This window comes from Poeciliopsis prolifica, unplaced genomic scaffold (genome assembly GCF_027474105.1).
Source record: "Poeciliopsis prolifica strain line A6 unplaced genomic scaffold, Auburn_PproV2 SCAFFOLD047, whole genome shotgun sequence".
NCBI classification, from domain to species: domain Eukaryota; kingdom Metazoa; phylum Chordata; class Actinopteri; order Cyprinodontiformes; family Poeciliidae; genus Poeciliopsis; species Poeciliopsis prolifica.
Genome location: NW_026562422.1, coordinates 1,294,610 through 1,320,296, shown reverse-complemented (window position 1 = coordinate 1,320,296; position 25,687 = coordinate 1,294,610). Strand labels below are relative to the sequence as shown.

At 41.5% G+C, this 25,687-nt stretch overlaps 3 protein-coding genes across 8 annotated transcripts in view; 1 reads left to right on the top strand and 2 right to left on the bottom strand.

Annotated features, from left to right (window-relative positions):
• The window catches only part of kiaa0586 (KIAA0586 ortholog), a 41,420-nt gene extending 21,785 nt beyond the window's left edge, over positions 1-19,635 (bottom strand). For 3 of the 5 annotated variants that reach the window (XM_055057091.1, XM_055057096.1, XM_055057097.1), the window contains exons 1-10: positions 19,069-19,635; positions 18,270-18,366; positions 17,849-18,074; positions 17,272-17,342; positions 16,323-16,407; positions 16,161-16,227; positions 15,416-15,542; positions 1,685-1,841; positions 854-1,422; positions 99-171 (exon numbers count right to left, since the gene is read on the bottom strand). In XM_055057091.1, the coding sequence (XP_054913066.1) occupies positions 99-171; positions 854-1,422; positions 1,685-1,841; positions 15,416-15,542; positions 16,161-16,227; positions 16,323-16,407; positions 17,272-17,342; positions 17,849-18,074; positions 18,270-18,366; positions 19,069-19,351 (1,755 nt within the window). In that variant the 5' untranslated portion in view covers positions 19,352-19,635. The remainder of the gene's footprint in view (positions 1-98; positions 172-853; positions 1,423-1,684; positions 1,842-15,415; positions 15,543-16,160; positions 16,228-16,322; positions 16,408-17,271; positions 17,343-17,848; positions 18,075-18,269; positions 18,367-19,068) is intronic. The other 2 variants (XM_055057092.1, XM_055057095.1) reach the window with 2 other exon arrangements.
• On the bottom strand, positions 7,497-12,456 carry irf2bpl (interferon regulatory factor 2 binding protein-like). The gene has a single exon (XM_055057098.1). It carries the CDS (start codon positions 12,281-12,283, stop codon positions 10,262-10,264), a length of 2,022 nt encoding a protein of 673 aa, XP_054913073.1. The 5' UTR covers positions 12,284-12,456; the 3' UTR covers positions 7,497-10,261.
• Positions 19,636-20,673: 1,038 nt separating the features above from the next.
• Positions 20,674-24,265, top strand: timm9 (translocase of inner mitochondrial membrane 9 homolog). Of its 2 annotated transcripts, XM_055057100.1 has the most exons (5): positions 20,674-20,770; positions 20,879-20,950; positions 21,401-21,450; positions 22,429-22,524; positions 23,818-24,265. In XM_055057100.1, the coding sequence occupies exons 3-5, from the start codon at positions 21,412-21,414 to the stop codon at positions 23,950-23,952; spliced, it is 270 nt and encodes an 89-aa protein (XP_054913075.1). In that variant the 5' UTR covers positions 20,674-20,770; positions 20,879-20,950; positions 21,401-21,411; the 3' UTR covers positions 23,953-24,265. The 2 variants fall into 2 exon arrangements, with proteins under 2 accessions (XP_054913075.1, XP_054913074.1); XM_055057099.1 differs by having other exon boundaries at positions 20,686-20,950.
• The last annotated feature ends 1,422 nt before the right edge of the window (positions 24,266-25,687 follow it).

The following is a 25,687-nucleotide window of genomic DNA, read 5'->3' as shown; positions in this document are numbered from 1 at the left end:
ACAAGTCTTGAGGTTTTGCAAACCAAAGAGAAAAAAGAAACACAACATAGATGCAAATTATGCAGATCAGGACTGATCCTGGATTTCTGAACGTTCACCTGAACGTCTCTGGTTAAAGCGTTGATCCAGGCATCCACTGTCTTCTTTATCCGCACCTCTTCAGTTAGGTCTCTGCAGGCAACAAAAGTAGCTTTACTCCTCAGTTCATCCTTCAAAGGTTTCAGTGTCTGACAGATCACAGTGATAGCCGTGAAATAACTGACAAAACAGATGGAAAAAATATGGCTACTTTTACATTTTGAACAAGTGTTTCTTTTTATTTTTTTAACTGCAATTTCAACAAGAAAATAAGTGTTTTTCAACACTTCAATATTTTCAATATGTCTACATATAAACTGCGGGTAACTCATTCTGATCTAGCCTTTTACACTTCTACTGAGTCTATTGTTCTGGCTCTATGTAGAATCTCCTCCTGGCAGGTCAACCACGTCAAACTCAAACCTCAACACATCATCATACATGAGACAGCATGGTGAAGAAGGTCTTGGGTTTGAATCCAGGGGGAGCAGATGTTCTCCCCATGCATGTGTGGGTTCTCTCCAGGCACTCTGGCTTTTCCCCACAGTGAAAACAAGCATTTTAGCTTAATTAGTTTCTCTGAGTTGCCCTTAGAATGGGGGGTTGATTGTTTAGTCCCCTGTGTTTCCCTGGCATGGACAGTGACTGGTCCATTGACACCTGAAGACGGGGACCAGTGACCAGCCCATCCTCCAGATTACACCAGTGGGAATGTGTGTGTGCTCACACTTACCACCAAGCTACTATTAGCATTAGCCATGTAAACATTCATCACCTGTTGGCAGCCAAGGCTTCCAGTTGGCAGTGTAGGATTTCTCCGTTCTTGGCCTTCAGCAGAGCATCCAGGTTGTTCTCCAGAACTTTCTTACGTCTCCGAGCCTGACGGAGAACCTGGCCCGCCTCCTCCAGCGTAGAGGAGCCACCAGGTTTCCTTTGGAGTAGTGAAAACTGGGACTGATGGGAATGGGCTTGAAGACTCTGGCTAGATGGACCCTGGACTTCCTGGGTGAGGCTGTGGTGAGTTAATAAGGGCCCTGCTTGGGGTGATGTGGTAATGGGCGTCAGGTTCTGAGAAAGGGGCTGATTACGTTGGGACTGCAGTTGTGGACCTGTGTTGTCCTGCGACAGTCTGTGTGGGACATGGGACGCCTGAAAAGGGGGGTGAGTGTTTTGAGGGTTGGTTGGTTGAAGACTGCTTGACCGGGTCTGGTGTTGATCAGAGTTTGACTGGTAGAGCTGGTTTTCATGGAACTGAACCCGGACTTCCTTTGGCTTGGATCTGCTCTGTTGGGGCTCAGGTTGGCTTTGTTGGGTCTGGAGGCAGCCTGGGGAATCTTCTTGCTGCTGAATGAACAAAAGAGGTTTATACACTTGACACTGGAAAAAATATCTCTTAGCCTGAACCAGTGGTCTCAAACTCCAGTTCTCCTGCAACGTTTAGATGCCTCTCTGCTGCAGCACACCTGGCTCCACTTTCATTAGCAGAGCTCTGTAGAACTGGACTGCATGATAGTGAGACAGTTTTACCATTTAATTCAAGTGTGTTGCACAAGAAACACCTAAAAGTTACAGAATTCTTGCAAGTGGAGTTATACTAACTACTCACGGTTAGCAGCATCTTTATCTCTGTCTTCAGACACTCCATCTGCTTTAGCATGTCACTGGCTCTCCTTACCGCTTCCTGAGTGTCATTTGCTAAAGACTGAAGATGAACACTTTCAGACACAGGAGCAGCTGGATGCTGCTGGAGATACTGGTTGCTCCTGAAGCAAAGAAAAAAAAAAAACAGAAATAAAAGAACCTGCCGCACACACCAATTCTATATTACTATAAAATGTTGATGTTTATATAGTGTCTATTTATCTAAATAACAGACAAGTGCCTGTATGTTTTAACTGAATCTATAAACTACAGCGCAGATTAAAGAGTTTTCTTAAGCAGACCCCACAAATCCATCAGAAAGTTGATTTAAATATTGTCCAGTTCATCCCAAAGAACATAGTAAGGCAAAAAAGATTAATTTCCAGTTGAGTTCACCATCAAAATATTATTAAGTGCAACACTTAATATATGATTCTTCCACTTCCAGATTATGGCTCCAGCATTTAGAATAACATTGACATGTACAACATTTACCTTGGCCACTACATTTGGCCAGTAGGTTGTACTTTGAGCACCCTTGACCATCTCCACTGATATTGTGGTAATGGAAAGAAAGACAGGAAAAAAATACATGTACTTTTTTGTGACACTGTTCAAAGTTACCTCATTTAAATGAGTTACCTCATTTATCTAAATTACTGATGTCAAATTTAAATGTCTGAATAATTGGTTTGTATCAACTATACTTCTTGCAGTCCAAACAATGTCTCTGGGATTTTTGAAGTTACCACTTCGATATAGAGACCGGGTTATGCTGAGTTTCTGAGCAAAATCAGCCAGATGTCATAATGACAGCAGGGCTTGATGGTTTTGCCAGAAAGGTTTTGACTTTCATCTCAGCCCCTGGTCTGACACATGACTCCTTCAACATCTACAGAATTTCACTCAAGACTCAAACTGCATTTGGGTGACTTGGGTTGAGTTTTTCATTTCATGAGACGGAGAGGAGCATCAGACAAAAGCTTCTAAACAAACACAATCTTCTATCAGCTATGTCTCACTGCAGAATCAGGGAAACACAGCGTTAGGCATTTAAAGGTTAGAGTCTGAGAATCCATTGTGTGAATGCAGACATGAACAGTTCTCCGCCTGCAGCTGTAAGATGAGTGGGGATAAAATGGCTGCCGCTCCGACCTCCTGCTCTGTCATAAAGCTGCTCAGAATGATCCCAAACAGCTGTTGAAGACGGTCTGCCTCTGCTGTTGCTAAGCAACACAACTGATGGAGGACAGCAGCCGCTGTTCACAAAGGGAAAGCCTTTTATTTACCGTCTCATGCTGCCCCCTCTGACCTGGTTTGCATTAACCTTCCTAAGGCTGATCTGAAGAAGGTTCACAAGTGTTTTGGCAAGATTATGCAGCAAACATTAAAATAATGAATATGTGGAGTATAATCTCCTGACGCGGGGCAAAAACATTAAAGCTAGAAGAAGAATGTTTATCATTTTGCTTCTTCAGGCGACAAAGACTGAAGAAGATTTCAGGTTTTGTCCATCCTGAAGAAGCTGTTTGACAAAGGAAACCTTGCTGAATAGATTACATTTTAGTTCTTGTTAATTATTTCAAAACCTTGTTTAGATTAGAGTCTTCCAGTAACACCAGTTGAAGCAACACCAGCTTGGTTGCTGAAGAAGTTACCACTTCTGAAACATGAAACATGTCCTTTGTCAGACAGGCCTTGTGATCTGCAATGTTTTCCTGATTGAGATTCAAGTCATCAGAAATGAAATGCCCCTTACAACATCTCCACATAACCTGCTGCGGTTCGATACCTGCTCCATCGCTCTGGAGCAAAAAGCTCTCCAGTTGGAATTCCTACTTATTGCAAAGTCTTAAGTCCAGTTTGTAGTGTGGTAGGACACCTGGTTTCACAAGATGCTTTTTGTTCTTCAAGCCCTGCTCTCACAGAAGCATCACATGACCATTGGGCTGCAGGTGGTTTCAATAAGGGCTTTCATTTAGATGAGTCTGTATCTTTACAGAAAGCCTGTTACGTCCTCCAGCTCAGCACAAATTATATATTTTTTAAATGTACCACTTGACCATTTTTGTCTCATAACACTAACAACAGTTTAAGAAATGGAAAATAGTCGACCTAACCTAGGCTCCATCGCTGGGTAGTGATGGAACCTCAACCTGCAGTTTCATCCTCATTTGAGAATAAATGTCTTCAACAAATTGCCCACTATGTTTTGTCTCTAGTTCCTGTTTCTTCTTCTTCCATCTTGAAGAAGTTCAAGATGATGCACAGCACAAACTGTAATATTTAAACATTTCTTCCCCAGCGCTGAAAGCGCAAATGAAAAATAAACGGCTTATTTCTGTTTTTTGGGCCACGACTTGGAATGCTTGTGCTGCATGGTGCTTTTTCTTTTGTTTTGCTTTGTTTTTCTGGGTGAGATTCGGTGGTGAATGGGTTTGAAATGTGTAATCTATCTATGTGTACAGAGGAGGTACAAATAGAGAGCAAAGCAGGTAAATTTCGTGTGTGTTGGTGAGAGCCATGCTGATCAAGGACAAAAGGTCAGACTCAGAAATGCTTCATTCGTCAGTTTTAAACATTCAGAGGAATGTGATCACATCACGAGGGGGAGGGGACACAGCTGAGTCTCTAGGTGAAGGAATGTGTGTGTGTGTGTGTGTGTGTGTGTGTGTGTGTGTGTGTGTGTGTGTGTGTGTGTGTGTGTGTGTGTGTGCGTGCGTGTGCGTGTGTGTGTGTGTGTGTGTGTGTGTGGGTGTGTGTGTGTGTGTGTGTGGGTGTGTGTGTGTGTACGGGTGCAGGGGGATGCTTGGTAAATGATGTTGCTGCTTAAGAAAAAAAGAATTTAAAAAGAAGAGTCTGTGGGGAAGAATCAGCGGCTGGCCAAGTAGCTTCACTGACTCCGCCGAACGCCAGAGAAATGTTTCATTCATCGCTGTTTTTACTGTAATAAATCAGCTCAGCTCAGATTATACACAATGCATTCTCTGCTTCCCCGTTTCCGCCGCACATTCCTGAATAAATTACGTTTGCAGTCAGGAAGTTGTAACCATGGCAACCACATCTTCCTCCACAGCAACACAGGAGGAGGAGGAGGGGTGAAAGCTGCAGGGATGTACAGTCAGGAAAGGAGACAGATTATAGTAAGAAGAACTGTATACTAAAGCTCTTCGTCTCCACAGTAATATCAACAAAACTGTTGCCATCAACAGTCAACGAACTTGAATGCACCATTCAAAGTCTCTGTCGTATGTTAAGACACTATCCTTTCTTTCTCTCCTGTTTAGAGGTATGGAATTAACATGCACTAGAAACCAGCCAATGACTATTTGACGAATTTTGAATTGACATGAATGACAACAATATTTAATTTCCCTCTGGAATCAATAAAGTATTGATGAATTTAGAATCGTACGTTTTGCATTTTAAAGGCTGTCTGAATACATAACAATCGTGCATTTACTCTGACTTTACTCATCAGTCCAAACATCTTCACCGCAGTTCGACGGCTCAGAGAGAAGAGCATGTTCAGCTGACAGGGAGTGAGCAGGTCTCAAAGAGGCTCAATCTAAGTCCAGACAGAAAAAAAGAGTGCAGCATGGAGACTTTGTGCGACAGAATCGCTTAGCCAGCAAACTGAAAGCCATCACATTAGACACCTCATCAACCAATCACATGACAGTTGAACTGAAACCAGGTTTTGATATTACGTGTTGAGTTTCAGAGGGAAATGCCTTGCTGCATCACCGCCACAGACCAGAGGAGCCTGGAGCCTCAATTCTTCACTAAATTGCAACAGGACCTGTGATACTGGAGGACAGTACAGCAGCTATCTGTCCTGTCAGAATAACAGTAGCAGGCCTGGCTGTGCTGCTTCCAGCTGCATTGCGGATCTTTCTTTCTGAGCAACAATTCACCTGAACTGTGTGTAGCAACTGATAGTTAAGGTGCCCTTGGCTCAGTGCTTCAGCTCATAGCCTGCATGCTAATGCGCATGCACTGAGTCGTGTGCGAAATGTTTTAATATTCCTGGGAGAACCCTTCCAGAGTTCTGGAAGGGTTCCACTCAGTTTACAGCAGAGTTCTGCTGTATAAATAAGACAATTTTTCATTACCTTAAATATCTTTATAACAAGCAAGACAATTATTGATGAATGTAGAATAGCAGATGAATAACAGACTGTTGCATAGCTTTTCTGCAGCTTTAAACTCTTTAATTTTTAAACTATAAATTTTTTTTATATTAATCATTGTTCTATAACAGTGATCTTTTGGCATGATTATGTCTCTTTAAGAAAAAAAACTAACAAAAACATATACGGAACTCTTAAAAACAGTGGTTCTCCAGCTGCATGATGTGTACTCCTGGTGGTACTATCGATTTTTTCTTAGGAGGGTTCAAGTCAACCCTTTGCTTTTCCACCATTTCAAAACCAACCAAGGTAGGAACAGTTCCATCAGTTCAGGAGTAGCTGGCTTCCCAGCTCGGCGGTGGGATACAGCAGGCACTTCAGTTATTTCCACCAAGAGGCTTTAAGATAAAAACCTGTTGGGAGGTTGTTGTGTTACATAATGCACATCATTTCTTAACACAGACTTGCAAAAGTGAGTATGCAAAGCCAGAACTGGACTTCAGCAAAGAGTATTTTCTACAGGCGCTGTGGTGACAGAAAGTAGAAATCTTAACGCCACCGGTGTTTAGTCCGCTCAAATTGGTGTCAGGAAATTTACATGATGGAGGAAATTCAGAATACAAGACATTTTTATGAATAAGTGGGACTATTCAACACCAAGAAACAGACTTAATGAAAACCAACACCGTTGTCGAAGGTCCGCTCTAAACACTTGCAATGAAGATGTTCAGTTTCCTTTTTACTATTGTTTTGTCTGAATACCTGAATACCCTCTTTTCTTTATGTTTCCTATTGTAGAATTTGTGTTTACAGATGCTACAATGCTCTGTAAAATATCTGCAGTATATTTTCACATGTTGGTATTCACTGTAAATGTTAATACAAATTCATTTGACATAAAAAAAATATAATATGGAGGAGTCTGACAAAAATTTCAGCTATAATGTGGAACTCAGCGGAGTTAAGTTCTGCTCTCCACCCCCTTTGGTCCCTTGATTTTTAAAAGCTCTTGTGTGTAGGAAAGTCTCAGCTTAATTGGTGACTCAGTTGAGTAACCACCAACAGCTCAGAGAGGGCTTTATATTTATGTGGCTTTATAAAGGAACAGCGTGTTGAAAGAATAAAATAATTCAATGGATAACATCCATTTGTGAAATTGGTCCTTCAGTATTTTAACATTGTGAATCTTACCAGGATTCCTTTTGGCAAGAAATTCACTTCATTTCAATTCAAGTTCAATTCAAAAATATTTTATTAATCCCAAAGGGAAATTTAAAAAAAACTATCATGCTAATTGTAACAGAACCTGTAGTGGTTGTCACAACAATGACTGAAGCTTAAGCAGACACACAATGCTTGATAGGAATATTACAGTGAATCAACAGCAAGAGATTGGATAACGTTGTTGGATTGCCTCAGGTCTGCTGGTTGCATTGTGCTGTGATTAAAAGAGAACACACACAGACCTCTGGTCAGTCAGCACAGTGTTGTAAAACCTGGTTTGTATGTAGTGCCTCAGTAAAAACCTTAGAGTGTTTTCACTCTAAGGTTTGAAAAGACAAAGAAGGTTGAAAGACAAAAACTATTTAAAGCTCTGAGTCTCTTCAGACTCTGAATTACAGAACATCAAATAGAAAAGATGCATTTCAATGAAAACTTTACTCCAATGGAATTTATTAGAACTCACTCAGCCCCAAGGCACATTACAATATCAAATGTGTTAGTTTCATCATATGTATGCATCACGACAGAAAAGGGCATAACAAAAAGACACAGTCCGTAATACAGAACAGATTCCCAAATGTACAAAACTGTTTTAGGACTAACTGAAAACATACTAAAATGACTAAACAGTTGGAATAAAAAATTTAATGAAATCATTAAGCTTATTGACAGCCCGTTATGATGTGATGAAGTCTGTCTAGCTCTCCAAAGACATCACTGATAACACTTCTCCATAAAACACAACCACTTTCTTTTTTTTTTTTTTTTTACTTTGTTCGATGAGTTTTTATGAGACATTAGCATGTGGAACATTTATGTTTCACTGTGCCTCTGCTACAACCTCAGCTCTGGGTGTGGAGAGGAGTCCTGGACGATTTCATTCAGATGTGTCAGCTGGGGAAAAGGAAGACTGACTGTACCGTATGGATAAATCCACCCAAAACTGGTCATTTATAACCTATCCAAACTCTTCATTTACCTATAAAAACAATATTTCGATGTACACATTTATTTTTTTTTAAATTAAATTATGAATTTTAATATTTTCTTACTGAAAAATTCTTCCTTTAAACAGCAGATTTGGATAAAGGTAAAAAAAAAAAGTACATTTGTTAAATTATTTACACATGCAGTCTTTAAAAATGACTTGGCTCTTTATGTCATAAGTTTGAAATTTATCAACATCAATATTGATTTTCCATTCAAATTCATAAAGTATGAGGATACTTGTTATGACGCTAATACATTTCTGTTTTTTAAATTCAAAATCTGGTGAATAGACAATATAAATAATTTACAGTTTGAAAGGAATTAACTCACTTTAGAAATTCAGCAGAAAAAAATGTCAAATATTCTCTCCACTTCCTTTTTTAGATTAATATTATGGACGGACTGTAGTGATTTACATTTTGCTTTAATTGCGCCTGTTTAACCCTTAAATTATATAAATTAAAAATCTTTTCTTTAATTATTTCACAATAAAATTGCAAATAGTAAAATTAATAAAGAAAAATCTTTAAAATGAGGTTTAAGGATTTTAAGGTGCATTTCACTATAAAATCTGGAACCATCTTTCCACTATAAAGTCCAAAACAGGGTTATTGACAGCAGTAGCCCCTCCCACTACACACACAGCTTCTCCTACAGTAGGGGGCTCAGCCCAACTCTTGCTCTTCATAGAGTGAGAAAAGGAATCCTCTAACAGGGATTTAAAACAGATGATTTTAGCAATAAAATGATAAACATTTTTATTCCAGCAACTATGCTTTAAACTTTCAGGGGAGTCATGGAAACCTGACGCAGACATTGGTGTTTTATTACTTCGGCGGAAAGGGAAGGAGATGAGCAGCCATGACTGGGACAAAGTCCTGGGGTTCTAGTCATATCTCATAGGAGCATGAACCACATACACACAGCAGCAACAAATAGTTTCTTTAAAAATCTATCACTGATCCTAAGGTGTTGTGGTGGTTTGTGCAACAGAACATAAACCACTCAGAACCCTAAAATATTTTTCTGAACAAAGAAAATATTTCCTCTTTTACCACAGATGGCAGTAAATGAAGGAAGATTGTTTAGGATATTCTTCAGGTAATGTTAAAAAAATAAAAAATAAAAAAGTAGGAGCTTTAGAATATTTTACATGGTTTTGTCTGAATTAACATTGTTGGAATAGGTAACCAGTGCAAAATCCTCAGCAGTCTTCCCTCACAACGCTGCACTCAAAACTATTACTTCTTTACCAGGCTCTTTTCTGGAGTCATTTTCTAATTTGGTCTTTTGTTTTTGCCTTAGCTCCAGCAGAGACAGTCAGACATCAACACATCACCACCCAGTAAGTTTGGAGCAGCGCTACAAGAACATTAGAGCTTTTCTGATCCATTAAAATACTGCAGGATAACAGCAGAACCAACTGGAGAGGAATACTAATATGAAACAGGAAGTCAACCGTCTTCACTACCAAACTCCACCTTTATTTTTATACTGTAATCTAAACATCCAAGCACTCTTTATATACTTATTAACATGTATACAAAGTAGTGGAGGAAGGGTTAATAGGTCCTTCACTGCAGTAATAGTACTAACACCACATTTTAAACAGGAAATCTGTTATAGTGTATATATTTAAAGTGTTGGAAGGTAAAGCACCAATAAACAGATATCCTGCAAATATGACATGATAAAAGAATTATTACAACTTCATTCATTGGTACATAGTATTTCATAAACTGTTTAGGTGCTTTCTTAAAGAAAGCAAAACGTCATTGTTTAAGTTTGAAAAAACCTGGTGAATTTTTTGTTTTTGTTTCAACAGATTTGCTCAAACAAAATGTGAGATAAAAAGCACATTGACACACAGATTTCATTCAAACAACAAAAACAACCTACAAAGTTATTTTAATCATGATAGCAAAAGTCATTTTTGTGTCATCTGCTGAAACTGTCAGAGAAGCAGCTTCATTAGGTAACTAAAATGCATTGATCTAAAAATTATGAGCAAACTGATTTTATTATTTTCATTTATTTGTTTTGTGTGGGTTTTTTTGTTTGTTTTTTTGTATTTTTCTCTAATCATGTAGAAAATGGTTTTTTGAGGCTCAGCAGCAGAACCACTGTGTGGTCATGATATGTTACTTTTTCTCTCCATCAGGAAGGTTGACATTAAGGGTCCTCTTTCAGTCTCCTCACGGGTCCCTCTCCTTCTTAACCTTCACATCTCCAGCCAGGATGGTTGCGATTTCCCCCTGCATAAAAGCCCAGGGCACGTTGGAGCCCAACAAGGGACATTTGTCCCCGCTGGGGCAGTACACCTCCCCAGACGCCCCCTGGGCCTTGATGCTCTCTCTGGAGCACGGGAAGCAAAACTTGTGGTTGGGGACAGAGGGACATTGGACAAAATGCGTGTCCTCTAAGCGTTCGTGGCAGATAGTGCAGCACAAAGGTCCGCTGTTGGCCATCGGTGAATCGGGCACGCTCTGAGACGGGAGCTGGTCCATGGCACCGGCGGACTGCGACGCTGCGGACAGCCCGGTGTCTCCGGTCCGTGAGGAGAGGCGCCTCTGGCCGGACACGGAAGGGGGAGACACTGGGCTGCTGCTATTATGTCTCGACGAGGAAGTGGTGGAGTGAACAGAGTCTCTGTCTTTGTTGGGAGAGTACGCGTTCCCCAACGTGTCTGCCACTGACAAAAGCGCAGCCATCGGGGACTGCCTGTTCTGAGGGGCCGCTGCGTCTGGAGGGGTGGCGCGGCCGGAAGAGACGCCGGGGTGCCCAGGGGTCAGCGGGGGCGGAGGCCCAGCAAACGAGCCCGCAGCCATCGAGAGTTTGAGCGCTTCAGCTTGGCTGTTGATCCACTGCTGCCTCTGCTGCTCATCCGTCAACTTCAGGCTGCCCTCAGCAGAGTCCGGCTCCGGGGAGGCTTTTCTCTTCCTCGCTGCGGCCCTGGTGCTGCTGCTGCCACTGCCGGAAGCTGAAGCTCGACCTGGAAGAACGAGTGATGTCGGCAGCAGCGGGCAGCTGCCGTCGATGTAAGGCTGCGGCAGCATATCCTCCCCCACTGCCTCTTTAAAAAAGCGCAAAGACTCCGGCAATAAGTCTCCGAGAAGGCGCCAGTCCCCGGACCCGTGTTTCTTTTCGTACTCCAGATACTTAAACCCAGAGGACAGGCCTCTGCCGAAGTCCTTCATGCAGTCCTGATACATCTGCTTGGCGACCCCCGAGGCGCTGGAGAACACGTTCCCGGAGCCGCATGGGTACTCAATGAAGATTTTCAGCTCATAGTCCATCCCGGTTTTGGAAACAGCGTCGAAAGCGAAAACCCTGCCGACCAGCCCGTGGTCCTTCTTGAAGCGGACATCAAACGGTGTGCACCCGGAGAGGAGGACCAGCGTTTCCCGCACAGGTTTCGGTTTGCTCGCCCAGTCTTCCTGTCGGTTCCGCAGGCTCTCGCTCAGCTCAGTCAGAGCCTCCGCGTTCCGCTGCTTCTCCTTCATTTCCCGGTCCTGGTCGGTGCTCGACACGGAGGCGGGTCGCTTTCCACCCAGCTCGGAGTGTCCCGCCTGGCCGGGCAGAGAGACGACCACCATGGAGCTGGTAGGGGGTCTGCCCGCCAAGCTGTGCGAAGTCGGTCCGTTCATTCCGGTCTGAGGCATGAGGTTCGGCGGTACGGTCATCTGGGCTGGTGCCGACACCAGCCCACCGTTGCTTTTGCTCCGGGAGTTTGGACTCTGCCGGTTCAGCTCAGGTGGTCCGTCATCTGTCTTAAAGCCGTTCAGCCCCCCGAATCCATTGGGCGGCCTGCTGCTGCAGCTGTGCACCGAGTAGTCAAACCGAGCCCGGCCATCCGCTACCTGTGCGTATCGGTCCAAACTGGGCTGCTGGGACTTCCCTTGTCCATCCGCCTGGTAGTGGCTCAGCTGCCCCAGAGGTTCCTTCCCGCTCAGTAAAACCGCCTGGCTCTTCGCGGCAGCGGACTGCTGCTGCGCGGGCAGTCCGCCTGCAGAGGACCGGCTGTCCTGGAAGCCCTGAGCCCGCTTCAGATGGCGCGCCGTCTCGATGACGAACTCGATTCTGTCCGCGCCCTCGTAGTTGACGCAGCCCCGGCACACGGGCTCGGTGAAGTCCCATATCATGGCCCAGGGCATGCGGGGCAGGTCGCATAAATAGCACGACTGTCTGCGGGATGAGGAGACCTGCGGGGAGGACATCTTCCCTCTGTCGGTCTCCCTCCCTGCCTCCTCCTCTGAGCTGCTCACACCCTCCGCTGCTCCGCAACAGCCTAAAAAGAATGAATGAGGAGGACAGACTGCGGCGTGTTATTGTTCCTCCCTTGTGATGTTGCAGCAGAGATGGTGGGGGTGTTGTGCGTTTCCTCCCGCATCCTCTCAGGAAGGCTTAGGAATTTGGTTTGCGACACCCCGCCCCTCTGCGACCTCCCAGCCAGGCCACCTGGAAAACTAAGGGATTCCTCTTGGCAAGCAGCAGAATGAATACTGCTGGTGCTTTCGCTCTCATTACTGTCAGGAAGAAGCAGCTGCAGTTTGTGGGAAGGCGACAAAACGGTCACAACAAAAGATGATGGCGAGAGAAAAAACAAAGCTGGGCTTGCATGTAAAAAAACAAACAAAAACACAACTGCAATGTAGAAAAAAAAAGGTCCAATATCTAGCAACCAAAGGTTTGAGTGGAAGAGATCAGATTTGTAACATTTAAATATTAGCCGAATATAAAGTAGCCATATTCTAAAACAACTATATCCACCAATCAGCTCAGCATCAACGTTAAAAACAATGAGCTCTAAAGTTGATGGTGGTTTGAACAGGGATGCTGCAGATGTGTCGGTTGCTAGGCAGTTTTACTGCACTTCATCTGCAGAACTACAAACACAAACCCCTGCATGTAGCAACACTCCGATCAGGCTTTTCCTAGCAGTTCCACTTTCTAGTTGTCTTTGTGATCCTAAGCAGGGCCCACACTGTGTGAATGTCAACCTCATAGACAAAGTCTTAAATTCACCGTAGTGAATTGTAAAAATGTTGCTGAGACAGAAGCCTAGTTTATGTCATCTTTTACCTCAAAAATCACCAGTGTTCTTTTCCTCCCTATTTTCAGTTTGGCTCTTCTACAAATAACTATGTCAACAAATAACTATATTCGCAGCCAAAACTTGCTGCCTGTGCACTGATGCTCTGATATCGCTGCCTGATGTGATGCAGATTGTGACTGGAGTTACTGACAACATTTTTAGGGCTGCACCGATTGCACCAATCTTTAAAAAGCCTGACCCGTTGAATCCGATTTTAACTGTAGATTTTTCTTTTAGAACTGACACTGTAGCCAAAGTAAAACAGAAATGAGTTATTAGATCCATCAAAAGTTGTTATTGTGGCTGACAAGTCTCAAAACATAGCAACAAAGTGCTGAGTTTTCAGCAGAGCGACTGTTGTTGACAGATCACATGCAGAGGTGAGCTCCTGGTCAGTGTGTCTGTCAGTCTGTCTGTGTCATGCAAAAGGAGACAATACTGGATTTTCAGACCTCTGTGGAGGTCTAAGTACCAGCTGATTATCAAAAGCAAAGGAAATTGGAATTGGTTGATCAGCTGACTGATCGATTTTTATCTGCTGAGTTTTACTTCCCAGTTCAGATTTAGTTTCAACTACAATATGTAAGATAATCTATGTCTTTGTTAGTTAGTAGTTTTAAATCCAACAAAAAAAGAGAAAGAACAAAAAAAAATCGCAAAATCCTTCCTGTTTTTGCCTCACAGTATGAGTTTCCAACCTCAAACGGGATTCAGATGTCACAGGTTTTGACTCGTCGATCACTCAGATCGATGGGAAACTGACTGACTGCCACCTCTGCCCAAATCAGTGTGCATCCATTTGGAAATCAGAATACCTGCTGCAAAACGGTACATAAAATACCTGGAAAAATAAAAATACCACAGGAAGACAAAAAAAATGAAAGCAATCTATTTTTTTATTTACTGCTTTTTTTTTTTAAGAATCACTGTATTAAGATCATTTTTTGTCAACATACCACAATGTTATGCTGATGCAATCTGAGGACATCACACCTTCAGCAAGGTAGTGCTTTTTCACTGCCAGCTCTTCTCACACACTCACACACACATCCCTCCGATGGGTACCCTGTGTTGCCCTAGAAACCCGTCTGCTGGCCACAAAGAAAGGGGGAGGAATCTGCTCAACATCATGAGCTGCAGCCTTGTTTGCCCCAACTCTCACTCTCTATGCATAAATATGCAAATCACCTAACACACACAAACACGCGCATACAAGCAGAGATGGGTTCAGTTAAGACATTCTGGTGCTTTGAATGCAGATTCTCTCCTCTAAATCTACATCCTTTCTTGGTCAAACACAAAGCCTAACATGCACAGATTTACATCTATGCAAAACTATTAATGCTTCACCTGAATATGACGCTTTTCATTTAATGATGGAGTTTTTGCTTCATGTGTCTAACACTAAACTAGTGTCTTCTTCCATTTGGTGGAGAAACTGGTGAGATGTTTGGATTGAGGACAACTGCAAGAATGAAGTCTGTAGAACACAAATATTCCAATTTGTGTTTCATTAAAATCCCTCAACTTGTATTGTCTGGAGTTATTGACAATACAATAATAGAATATTTGTGAAGTTTACTGTCACAACAATAAAAAAACAAACAAAAAACAAAACTATCACATCTTTACAAAGTATTTGGTAATATATCTATAATTACATACAGCCAAAACTCCATAAGCACAATTCTAAAAATAAAACACGGATTATCTTATAGATGACATCATTTACATTAATTAGTGCCCCTGTGTTGTCAATCAGCACACAGTAGCTGCATTCAATTATATGATAAAATGGATATTTATAGGGATCGACGCTCTCATTGAACCAACAATGAAAAACCAAAATTCAAACATATAAAGTAATCATTTTTTGGGGGGTTTTCAAACGTAGAATCAGAATAAATCGACCTGACGTGGGTGTTTGGGACATTTGAGGTGCGTAAAGCAAACCTACAAAGAAAACAGAGACACCATAAGCTAACAAAACACCAGAGCTGTCAGGTGTCAGCCACCACAGCACCAAGGCAACACTGGCTCTGAGAGCCGTTTATTCATGGTGGAAAACGCTTCTTTGATAATAAATATATAAATATATAAACATAGGGGCGTTCACTGAATCTGGCTGCTTTCCAACTGCAGCAAACTGCCCATTTACAGTGAAGCTGCTGCTGCCTTACACACAGAGCTAAGCTGAACAAATTGAACAAAACAGAAGTGATGAGGTACCCTCTGTAAGCGTGTCCAATTTTACCTGGATTGCTCTGGCCTGGAGTCACAGTGGCATGTTTCCATGGCAACTGCATCCGTCGGCATGACAGCAGGGGCAATAGCAGGCCCTCCGGTTCCTGTCGAGCTTGGCTTCTGGTCCTTGACTTCTGCTGGTGGAAGACAGGAGACAACGTTTCTGTGAATGATTAGAAATTCTGAAGGCATTCTGTCATTTTGCGACAAAGTGGACAGCAATGCAGCAATGTGTGCAAACAAAGGAGCTGTTAGTCAATTTCATATGCTGCTGAGAGAAATCGTAGGTTGTCCAATAGAAAAGCATTTACTGTATTTTGACGTGGAACCAAACGATGAGCTGACTTGATTTCAGTCTGGTCATATCATCAGAACACTTCAGGCTGTCTGAAGTCACTTCAATCCATTTTTTTGCCCCTTACAGATTTCTCCTGTTTTTCGTTTTTTGTCAGATTATCATTTAATATCAGACAAAGATAACCTGATTAAATACAAAAATCTGAATTCATTTGTTATAGGAACAAGCTGGACCTCTAAACCTGATAACCGACTGTTAACATTCCAAACAAGAATATTTGATTTAACTGACACCTCAAAGTGACAGAAATCTGTTTAACCCATTTCCATTCACCTTTTCTTATTCTCATCATTGAAATCATAAACAGAAATAAACCCAGATATAGTTAACAAATCCGTTTGGGTCGAGGTTTTTGGATGTGTGCTTGCAGGCAGCCAACTGGTGACAGCAGACTGACCTTTAGAGACTGAGGCGATGGAATCCTGACCCGTCACTATCTTGATAGCTGACTCCAGCAGCTGGCTCTGATTGGACAAGAGGAGAACCAATAATCAGTGAGAAGGCAGAGGGAGGATGCAGCAGCAGCAGCAGCAGTGTCTGAGCAGGTGAAGCAGTGTACCTGCAGCTGCAGCTGCTGGCTCTGCAGCGTCTCCAGGCGATGCAGAGTGTGTTGACTCAGACTCCGTCTTCGGCCATCATCCTCCCTTATATCAGAACACACAGTCAGGCCACAACTGTCACAGGCAGTTTGCTTCAGATACGACGAAAGCGTAGCAGCTTGTTCACAATCCAATCACACAGAACAATTCATCAGGTATGATCCACCAGACCACAATCTACTCCTTAATATTTTGAGGATTTTTTCCCCCTATTCAATCAGTTATTCAAACACACATTTCGAAACCTGTGGTAATAACAACAATTTAATAATAATAATACTTCCTCGTTTTCTCAGGCTACAACAAAAAATAATTTCTGTGTTAAGCTACTTTACAGCCATCTACAGGCAAAACACGGTTACTACATGTTCAAAAAAATAGTTTTGTGATTTTTGTTTTTCTCTGCAAGCTTCAGAATCTACATCAGCGTTCTACATCAGTTCATTAGGACCATTGTAGATAGAAAAAAGAAATAGTAAATTTATAGCAAAAATCTCAGAAATGGACTTAATGCCTTGAAATCGAGTTTTAAAAATTTTACATTTTTTACTTTTGAAACTCAGAAATTTCAAAGTTTTTCTTGAAAATTTTTGAGATTTTATGTGACAGACCAACACAACCTAGATGATTATTGTGAAATTGAAGAAAAGCCATGCATCATTTTTCAAGTTTTCCATTCAAACCCTGATGTGCAAATCTATTCAACCCCCTTTTTCTCTAACACCTCCAAATAAAATAAAGACATGGACGTCTACCTACACTGAGCTAAACCTAAATTGGTCAGAGTAGATATCTACTATTAAAACCATGCTTTGTCTTTGGTTGCAGTGTGGCAAAACATTCAACGAGTGTCAGTTCTTTGTTACAAGGTCCTGCAAAAACAAAAACGGCTACAAAGTGTTTGTGTACCTGTCTGTGTGCAGCAGCTTCTGGATGCCTTTGGACAACTGAGACATTCGAGCTTCAATGTCTGACTGGGCCTGAACACAGAAACACAAGAACAAGCTCAGACACTTATTGTAGCTGAAAAATTAGATATTAAAAAGTAGTTTTACCAATTCTGAAAAATCAAAGTAATATAAACAAACGATAAAAAGACACTGAATTATTATTTAAAAATACAAAAATTGAGTAGAGCTCTGCGGAGGTAGATAAGATCAGTGGATGAAATCAGCTTGTCAAGCAGAGGTCGACAGCCAATCCCCCAAAATCAATTAAATTAATCGCCTCCAGTTTCAATATGTGTAAAATCTTATGTATCAATTTCTTGGGTGTCATTTTTGGAAGTAATTTTCAGTCACCATGCAGTCAAATTCTGCTCACTGATAATATAATTGGCCAGTTAGATGGACTTTAACCATATTTAATGCATACACCTGACAGAGACCTTAAACACCAACAAGAAAAAGAAAATAGGAAAAATCTGGGATGATCCAAAGGATTAGTCGTCAGTAATACACATGTATTTTCCAGCCCAGCTAACTACCTTGATGAGAGGAGCGGTTGCAGCCACAGCTGCGGCTGCAGCAGCTGCTGCAGTTTTGCTGATGTCTCCCAGGCGACCAGATGACGCCTCGGTAGGAAAACCCGACATGCTCGCTGGATCGTCAGCGCTCTGATCAGGGTTGTTCCAACCGTTTGATGCGTTTGGAGTCGACCTTGGTCGCAGCAGCTGGACGCTGACCTCTCTCTTGTGGTGGTTGCTGTGGCAACTGGGCAGAGGGACGTAACTATTTTAACTATTAAAAAGACCAAACTATGAAAATGGGCCATCACTACAATGACAACCCAATTTCAGACATCATGTTGAAATCACGATTTAAGTTTTGAACACCCAAGTTTGAAACTTAAAGGTTTTTGACAACAGAGCTCAGAATATAAAATGAAGTTTTGGTGTATCTTCTTACCGTTGTCTCAGCGCTCCCAGCACCACTCCCCGCTCCCCGGCCTTGAAGCATGATGTCTGAAGCTCCTGACCCGAGGAGGATGACGGAGCCAGGGGCCCTGGAAGAAACATGTCACCATTATCTCAGAGATACTTCCTGTGGTAATTAGACCAGCATCTTTACAACATGTCAAAGGTCTCGGGAAACCATGTTCGTTATAAAATGTGAGTAGCGACTGGCTTCACCTGGTTCAAATTCTGGAAAGAAAAAACCAACAACAATCTATTAGGCACCTTTTGATATTCAATTATAAATGTTCTCTATCCCAAAAATGATTATTTTTTTATTTTAGGAATTGTTTTATTTAAAAGATTATTCAAATTATTTGGTCATTTGCATTTTATTAATATATATTGTATAAATCAGGCTTATATAAAAAAAATCAGCAATCTGCCCATTTTCTATCCGATTCATCGCTTGAATAATCAATAGGTGAACCCATAACTAAAATAATCAATAGTGTGGCCCTATCAGAGTGTTTGTTTGTTGCCTGTATCTCAGTGTTATTGAATGTAACTCCATTCAGTAACAGCAGGCTCAGTTGCATGTCGTACAAGTGTCACAATCCAACCCCGGAACTCTTACAGTTGTGTTTACATCTCGCGTTGCCATGGAGATCGGTTTGGAAGGTTCGGAGAGTACAGATCCTTAGTTTTATTTTCTTAGCAAATAAAGCTTTGACGAACTCGTTTACAACATTTTCGGGACAGAGCCCGAAAACTGGCCCCCAGTTTTTTTTTGCTTTGTTTTTGTTTCTTACCGGTTTCGGAATCCTTTGCTACTCGAGCTGGATCAACAACCTCCGGTTTGTGTGCGGGATTCCGGGGCCTCTGCGCTTCTTTGGCCCGATGGGACTGGACGCGCACAGGGTCCCCCAGCTTCTGGACTGTTATTTGAACGGGTTGGGGTGTCTCACCGGCCTCCAGCCAGCGCTCCGGGAGAACAACGCGAGTGGAACGGATTAAAACCTCCCCGGTGTCCGGACTGAACGACGCTTGACCCGGACCGAAAGCGGTTGAGTCAGAGGGAGCCGGAGACAACATGCAGGCAGCAGCTAATGTACTGAAGCTCTGATGGAACAGTTTAGTTTAAAGTTACAGCAGGTATAGCAAGTCTCAGTGAACACATTTCAAATTTCCCGCTTGTGGACTTTCTGCTTGGAGAAGGAGCTGGACGGAAACAATCCAGAGCAGGGACGCTAACTACACAGGAACAGAACGCGAAGAGCCAATAGTGAAAACAGCTGAAATGTAAACTAATCGAACAAAGTTAGGAGGCAATGCATCCCTCACTGTTAGGGAAACTCTACTTTCAACTTCCGCTTTTCCCCCGCCTCTTCTTTGTCTACTGAGTATGTAGCTGTCTCCAAACTACCAGGTGCTACACTGCCCCTAATGGACGCTGTTATTACTTCCTTCTTCTCTAGGCTCTTTTTCGGTCTATACTGCCACCTACTGGAAGAGCAACATCATGTCATCAAGCCGATTTCTTACTCAACTCCCTTTCAGCGCCTGGCACTTTATCCAATCATAATTTCCTTACTACTATAGTTTATTTCCTTTAAATATAGTATGTTTATATGATATTTAGATGTCCCTCTCCTTCACTTTAAATAACAACATTGCCTCAAGAATTCATCCGTTTCACTGTCATAATTTAAAAATCAAAGTTATGGCAAGAAATGTAGAAAACTTCTCTACATTAGTTGCTTCTGTGTATATTTACAATTCTTTATTATTAAAATAATCTCTCCACTCATAAACATACGTTTAAGACTCATTTAGGGATTTTAGTTGGTTCCTTTTGACTTTTAAATGGACCAAAAATTTGGAACAAACTTCCAGAAAACTGTAAAACAGCGGAAACCCTGACTTCCTTCAAATCTCAAGTAAAAACGCACCTGTTTAGAGTTGCATTTGAAATGTAATATGTATGGATTTGATTTTGTGGATATGTATGTAATTTTTTATTTTTATTTTTCTGTTGTGGGCAACGGGGCCAGGCGAATACCCGTGGTTAAACGGACGGCGGAGTCCGGCGGTAACAGGCGCTTAAATTCCGTGTCAAAGGGAAGGGGGAAGAAAGGGAAGGAAGAGGGAAAAAGGGGAAAGAAAGAAGGGAAAAGGAAGGAAAAAAAAAAGAAAAAAGAAAAACCTTGGTATTTTATTCTATGTTGCATGCCTTTGTGTTTTGTGTTTATGATGTAAAGCACTTTGAAATGCCTTGTAGCTGAAATGTGCTATACAAATAAAATTTGATTGATTGATTGATTGATTGATTGATTGATTGATTGATTGATTAAACCCTAATGTTAAACTTTTGTTTGCTGCTATTCCTTGTTCACCCTCCCTTTCCATAGGTGGCGATGATGCGTTCAATACTTGATTTGCCATCCGCCGTAAAACCCAAGAAGACAAATGTTTCCTCGCGGTGTGCTGACAGAGTTGTAACCTTGTTGTTCTGTGAGTGCGAAGCCTTCACCTGGAGCAACAGAGTGTTTTATTTGGAATGAATGTGTTCAAAGCTTTGTAGAGAATCTGCGGCCGTGTTTGTCTTTTCGCCCTTCATAGATTCTGCATCACACACGGAGAGTCGTCCCCATTACCAGCGTGGGCCCAGCACGGACACACACACGCATACAGGTAATAGTCATCGCAGCAAACCGAGAAAACAAATCTCATAACATTTATATAATATTAGGATTTTATGTACAGTTTTGAAGAAATTAGGAAACCTGTGTTTTTCTACCATATTTTGTATATTTGGCTATTTAAAATTGATGTTAATATTGAAAAACCGGCGATCAGACAGAAAATTGCAAACAGATCCCTAGATTTGACCTAAAACTGGGATTAAGTTGACACTGAGCAGTTCATAGAAATCAATGTTTTATTCACTGAACATTTTAAAGAGAAGAAATAATGTGTGAAGACATAATCTGTATGAAAGTGATCAGAATATCATAAAGCTGATGCTCGTGTAGAATGAGGATATTCACGGCTTTTCCTCCTGTCAGCAGTGGAGTTACTGTGTGTAGATGTACAGGATAGTTATTGAATAAGGCTGGTGTGATTCACATTTTTTTTCTTCAGACTTGTGAACGATGGCCGTCCAGGTGACTGAGTCTGATCAGATCAAACAGGTAAGTTACAATAGTACCACCTCACCATGAATAGAAAAACAATGTTGTTACATCTATAAGTAATCTATAAGTAATAGTCATACACAGACTACAGTCCTGTTGTTTTCCACTGGTACTCTTTAACTCCAAGTTTCCTGTTTAGCAAAATAAGGTGTTGTTAGTTGGGTATTGGTCTGTGGACAGTTCAACTAGATGTCAACATTGATGTCATATCAATGTTGACATCTCACATATCATTTAATTTATAACTAGCAGTTCACATCTAGAATGTCAACTAGATGTGAACTGCAGCTCTTCTCTAAAAAAGTGAGGTACACCGATTGATCGGCCCTGATTTTTTTTTCATTTTGGGTGCTGATACTGACATGATTCTGTCCACTGGTCTTACCTGACTCTGAAAATGACTGGAAATCAGCAATTGTTCCCTTTTGAGGACTGACAGTAAGACCCGTACACCAGACCATGTCAGCACATGCTCAGTTAACAATAGTTGCCACACTTTTGCCAACTTATTGACTTTCTTGGTACACCTAGCAACTTTTCAGACAAAAAAAAAAAAAAAATGGAATGGAATTGACCAAAATCTGAATGGGTGGGTCAGGCCTTAAAAAATATCTGCAGTCAGCCAGAAAACAGCAAAAGGTGCACCCCTAATCTTTCCTGCTCCAGTTAGAAGATTGACACGCTGGGTTCTGAAATTACTCTTAGAAGTTAGAATAGAGAGAAATAGGTTTATTTTAGAAAAAAGAAACTGAAGGAAGGTTTTAAAGTTCTTAGCCTGTCACACCTCACGTCCCTTTTTCCACAAAAGTATCAAATCTTTAATTCATACAGCTGAAGAGCAACTCTTCCCTCTAAGACAAAGTTTGAAGAAAATCGCTTGAATGTTCAGTGTCTTTCCTTTTTATACAGCATGAGGTAAAAGTTGGGGAAATAATGGTTTGTTAATGACGAGTGTATTTTCTGCTTAACTTGCAGTTCAAAGAGTTTTTGGGGACGTACAACAAAGTAACGGAGAACTGCTTCATGGACTGCGTCAAAGATTTCACCACCAGAGATGTGAAGCCTGAGGAGGTAAAAAAAAAAAAGAAAAAAAAAAGCTGACATTTTTTGCTTGACGTTTTGTTGCAAACATTAGCAGACGAGTATTAAACCTTTTTTTTGTGTCAGCTTTCGGAGTAGCAAATATGGGGGTCCAAATATCTCCATATTTTATGTCACTTGTTGTGGACAATGCATTTCTATGGGGGTCATTACTCATATCAATGTTGACATCTCATATCATTTCATTTATAACAATTAAAGGGACAGTAAATGACAGAATGTAAAATTGACTTTTTTGAACATTGCATCAAAAACATACATGGAGTGTTACCTTGATTCTTTTATTCATCTCTGAGGAATCTTTATCTCTCATGGCAACCATTAAATGATAAAACGCTTTAGGTTGCACCGAGGTCCAGCTCCTGCTCAGAGCTCCAGTTTCTGAGTTTCTCTGTGAGTTTCACAGAGCAGCCTTCCTCCACTCAGCTCCTTCAGACTAGCCAGTAGCAATTAGCAAACACCTGTGGGAACTGCAAATCAGCTGAACTTATTATATGAGCGCAACATTGTTAAAAATGTTGTTAAAGGGTTATTAAAGGAGTTCTTAAAGAGACAGAGACCCAATTTCAAGGCGTAGCATTTTTTTGAAGTTAAATGTAACATAGTTACTTTATCATGCTATAAAATGGGATTATGTGCCTGGAAAACACATAACACTACCACTTTAAGAGTTGCTGCTTAACAGCTTAATTCAAATCCAAAAGTCCTTTATTGATCCCAAAGGAAATTAAATGTTGTTGTAACTCATATTAATTCTAATTCTTCAAAGAGATTTAGTACATGGCTGTTGGCAGAAAAGATCTCTTGTAGCAGTCTTTGTTACAGTGAATTTGAAGAAGCTTCTGACAGAAGATGCTCTGTTTTTGTAAGACAGTCTCATAAAGAAGATGGTCAGGGTTGTCCATAATTTTCTTGATTTGACATAAAATCCTTCTTTGCATCATCACCTCCAAAGGTTAAAACAGTCATCCCCAGAACAGAACCCGAACAGAACCAGCCTTCTTTTTCAGGTTGTTGAGCCTTTTTAGCTCCCTGGCTCTGAGGCTGCTGTCCCAACACATGACAGCAGAAGATATGACACTCTCAGCAACAGACCGCAAACCTTGCAGCAAGATCCTTCATCTTGCTGCAAACTTTGAAGGATCTTAGCTTTCTCCAAAAGGACAGTCTGTGAAATTGTCAAGGCAAGAACGTTTGAACTGCTCATCCGCAGCCCCAGGTAACTTCCTGTCTTCTCTAATTTGTTTCCTTTTTGTCTTCCAGTCCAACTGCTCTGAGTCCTGCCTGCAGAAGTACCTAAAGATGACTCAGCGGATCTCAATGCGCTTCCAGGAGTATCACATTCAGCAGAACGAAGCTCTGGCTGCTAAGGCAGGACTGCTGGGGCAGCCTCGCTGAGCTGCTCAGGCTGAAGGGAAGCATGGTCAAACTGATCCTGGTTCAGCAGAACCTCTATAATCACCATAAAAACTGAAGACATTCTGATGATGATGAGGGTGAAACCGAGGCAAAGCTCCCAGTGGAGCCTGAACCACCAGTTCCTGAAGCTCAACAGGACACAGAGTAAGACCCCAGAATGTGATTTGAAAGCTGGCTTTAAGATTCTGCATATTATTTACTGAAACGGAGCTTTTATTCTTTAATGTGGGGTTTATAGCTTGTGACTGGATGTTTTGATGTTTGTCTGAAAACAATAAAGTCCAAGATTTTACAGGTTTGGTCTGTTTATGAAATGTTTAACTAACAGATTTTCACCAGGTTTCTACTAGTCTGTGTTTGATTTTATTATTTTCTGGGTCTATGTCACTCAAGTCCTATTTACTTTCTCATAGAATCTCTTATATTTTCCATATTTCTGAATTAAGGATTCTAAAACCTGGTTGAGGAGCGTGTGATGACACCAGGGAAACTTGACCATTACTTCCTGTTCCCACCACTCTGGAGAAACCGCTGCATCCCAGTCACTAAGTTCAGGGTGTGTGGGCATTAAGTGAAGCCACAGTCTGTTCTACTGGCCAAAAATGGTAAAGATATGCTGCTGAATGTCCAGCGTGAAGTTTCCCCAATCAGCATGTAATCTGATCTGAAGGTTTTCATTAGTAGCAAGCTACAATCAACAAATTTAAAAACAAGTGCTTTGAATTACATTCTGTGTATTAAGTGTGTAATATATGAATATTAAGTTATTTAAATATGTTCTCTTTGAAAAAAAAAAAGCATCAGATGGGTCCCAAATAACCATCTATGAAAGCCTACATATGAACTGGAAGATCTTACAAGTTTTTTTTTTTCACTTATTTTCTTTCAAATTGTTTTCACCTGCTGGAGTTGACTTTCTGTCAGATCACTGTTATTCTAATTTGTACACGTACCAACCAGAATATCTAAGCAAGTCTTCTATGTATTGGGGTAAAATACATAGAATTAAATAAATTCAGGCTGAAATTATGTGAAGAGAACACCCGCTGTCCAAATCACAATGTTTGACCAACAGAAAGTGTGATGAACTTGTTTATTGCCGATTTAAAATGTCCTGGCCGCCAAATGCGCTTTTTAAAATAACACGTCATTCCTAAATGTCTTCAGCTCCTTAGTTAAAATGACACCAGGATCAACATTCACATGGAGTCAACGCGCCCCGCTTAGCTGATACTGTTACGATGTCTTATGACGTCAAAGTTCCGCTCTGAGCGCCACGGCGCCTGCCTCGCCACCAATCACAGGGCTCAGATACCGACGGCTAACCGCCGTTATTCACGGTGATTCTGCCTTGCTGACTCCTGGTACCATTCATATGTAACCTTTTTAATTATTATGGCTTTTCAGATTGAACCCGACGGGCTCTTAAAGCGGTGTATACCCCTAATGCTAGCAGCCACTATCCAGCGGGTCACTGACGCGACGTCAGGATCAGACGGTCTTTAAGGTCGTCTGAAGAAATTTCTAAATATGTCTGGAGAGTGTCGCTATAGACTCGTGTGTATCTTTAATGACGTGAACTACCTAAGTTCAGACATAAGCCTGGTCAAAAACCAGCTAATACCGATTATCTTTGCGTAAAGTATAGTGCGCAGATCTCTAGCACGTAGATGGGATGGGCTTCATACGATGTTGGTACAAACAAGGAAGACCG

Coding starts and splice junctions, on each gene's coding strand:
- irf2bpl (XM_055057098.1), bottom strand. CDS start 12,283: ATGTCCTCCCCGCAGGTCTCCTCATCCCGCAGACAGTCGTGCTATTTA.
- timm9 (XM_055057100.1), top strand. CDS start 21,412: ATGGCCGTCCAGGTGACTGAGTCTGATCAGATCAAACAG. Junction 21,451..22,428: donor AGTCTGATCAGATCAAACAG/GTAAGTTACAAT, acceptor CTTAACTTGCAG/TTCAAAGAGTTTTTGGGGAC. Junction 22,525..23,817: donor GAGATGTGAAGCCTGAGGAG/GTAAAAAAAAAA, acceptor TTTGTCTTCCAG/TCCAACTGCTCTGAGTCCTG.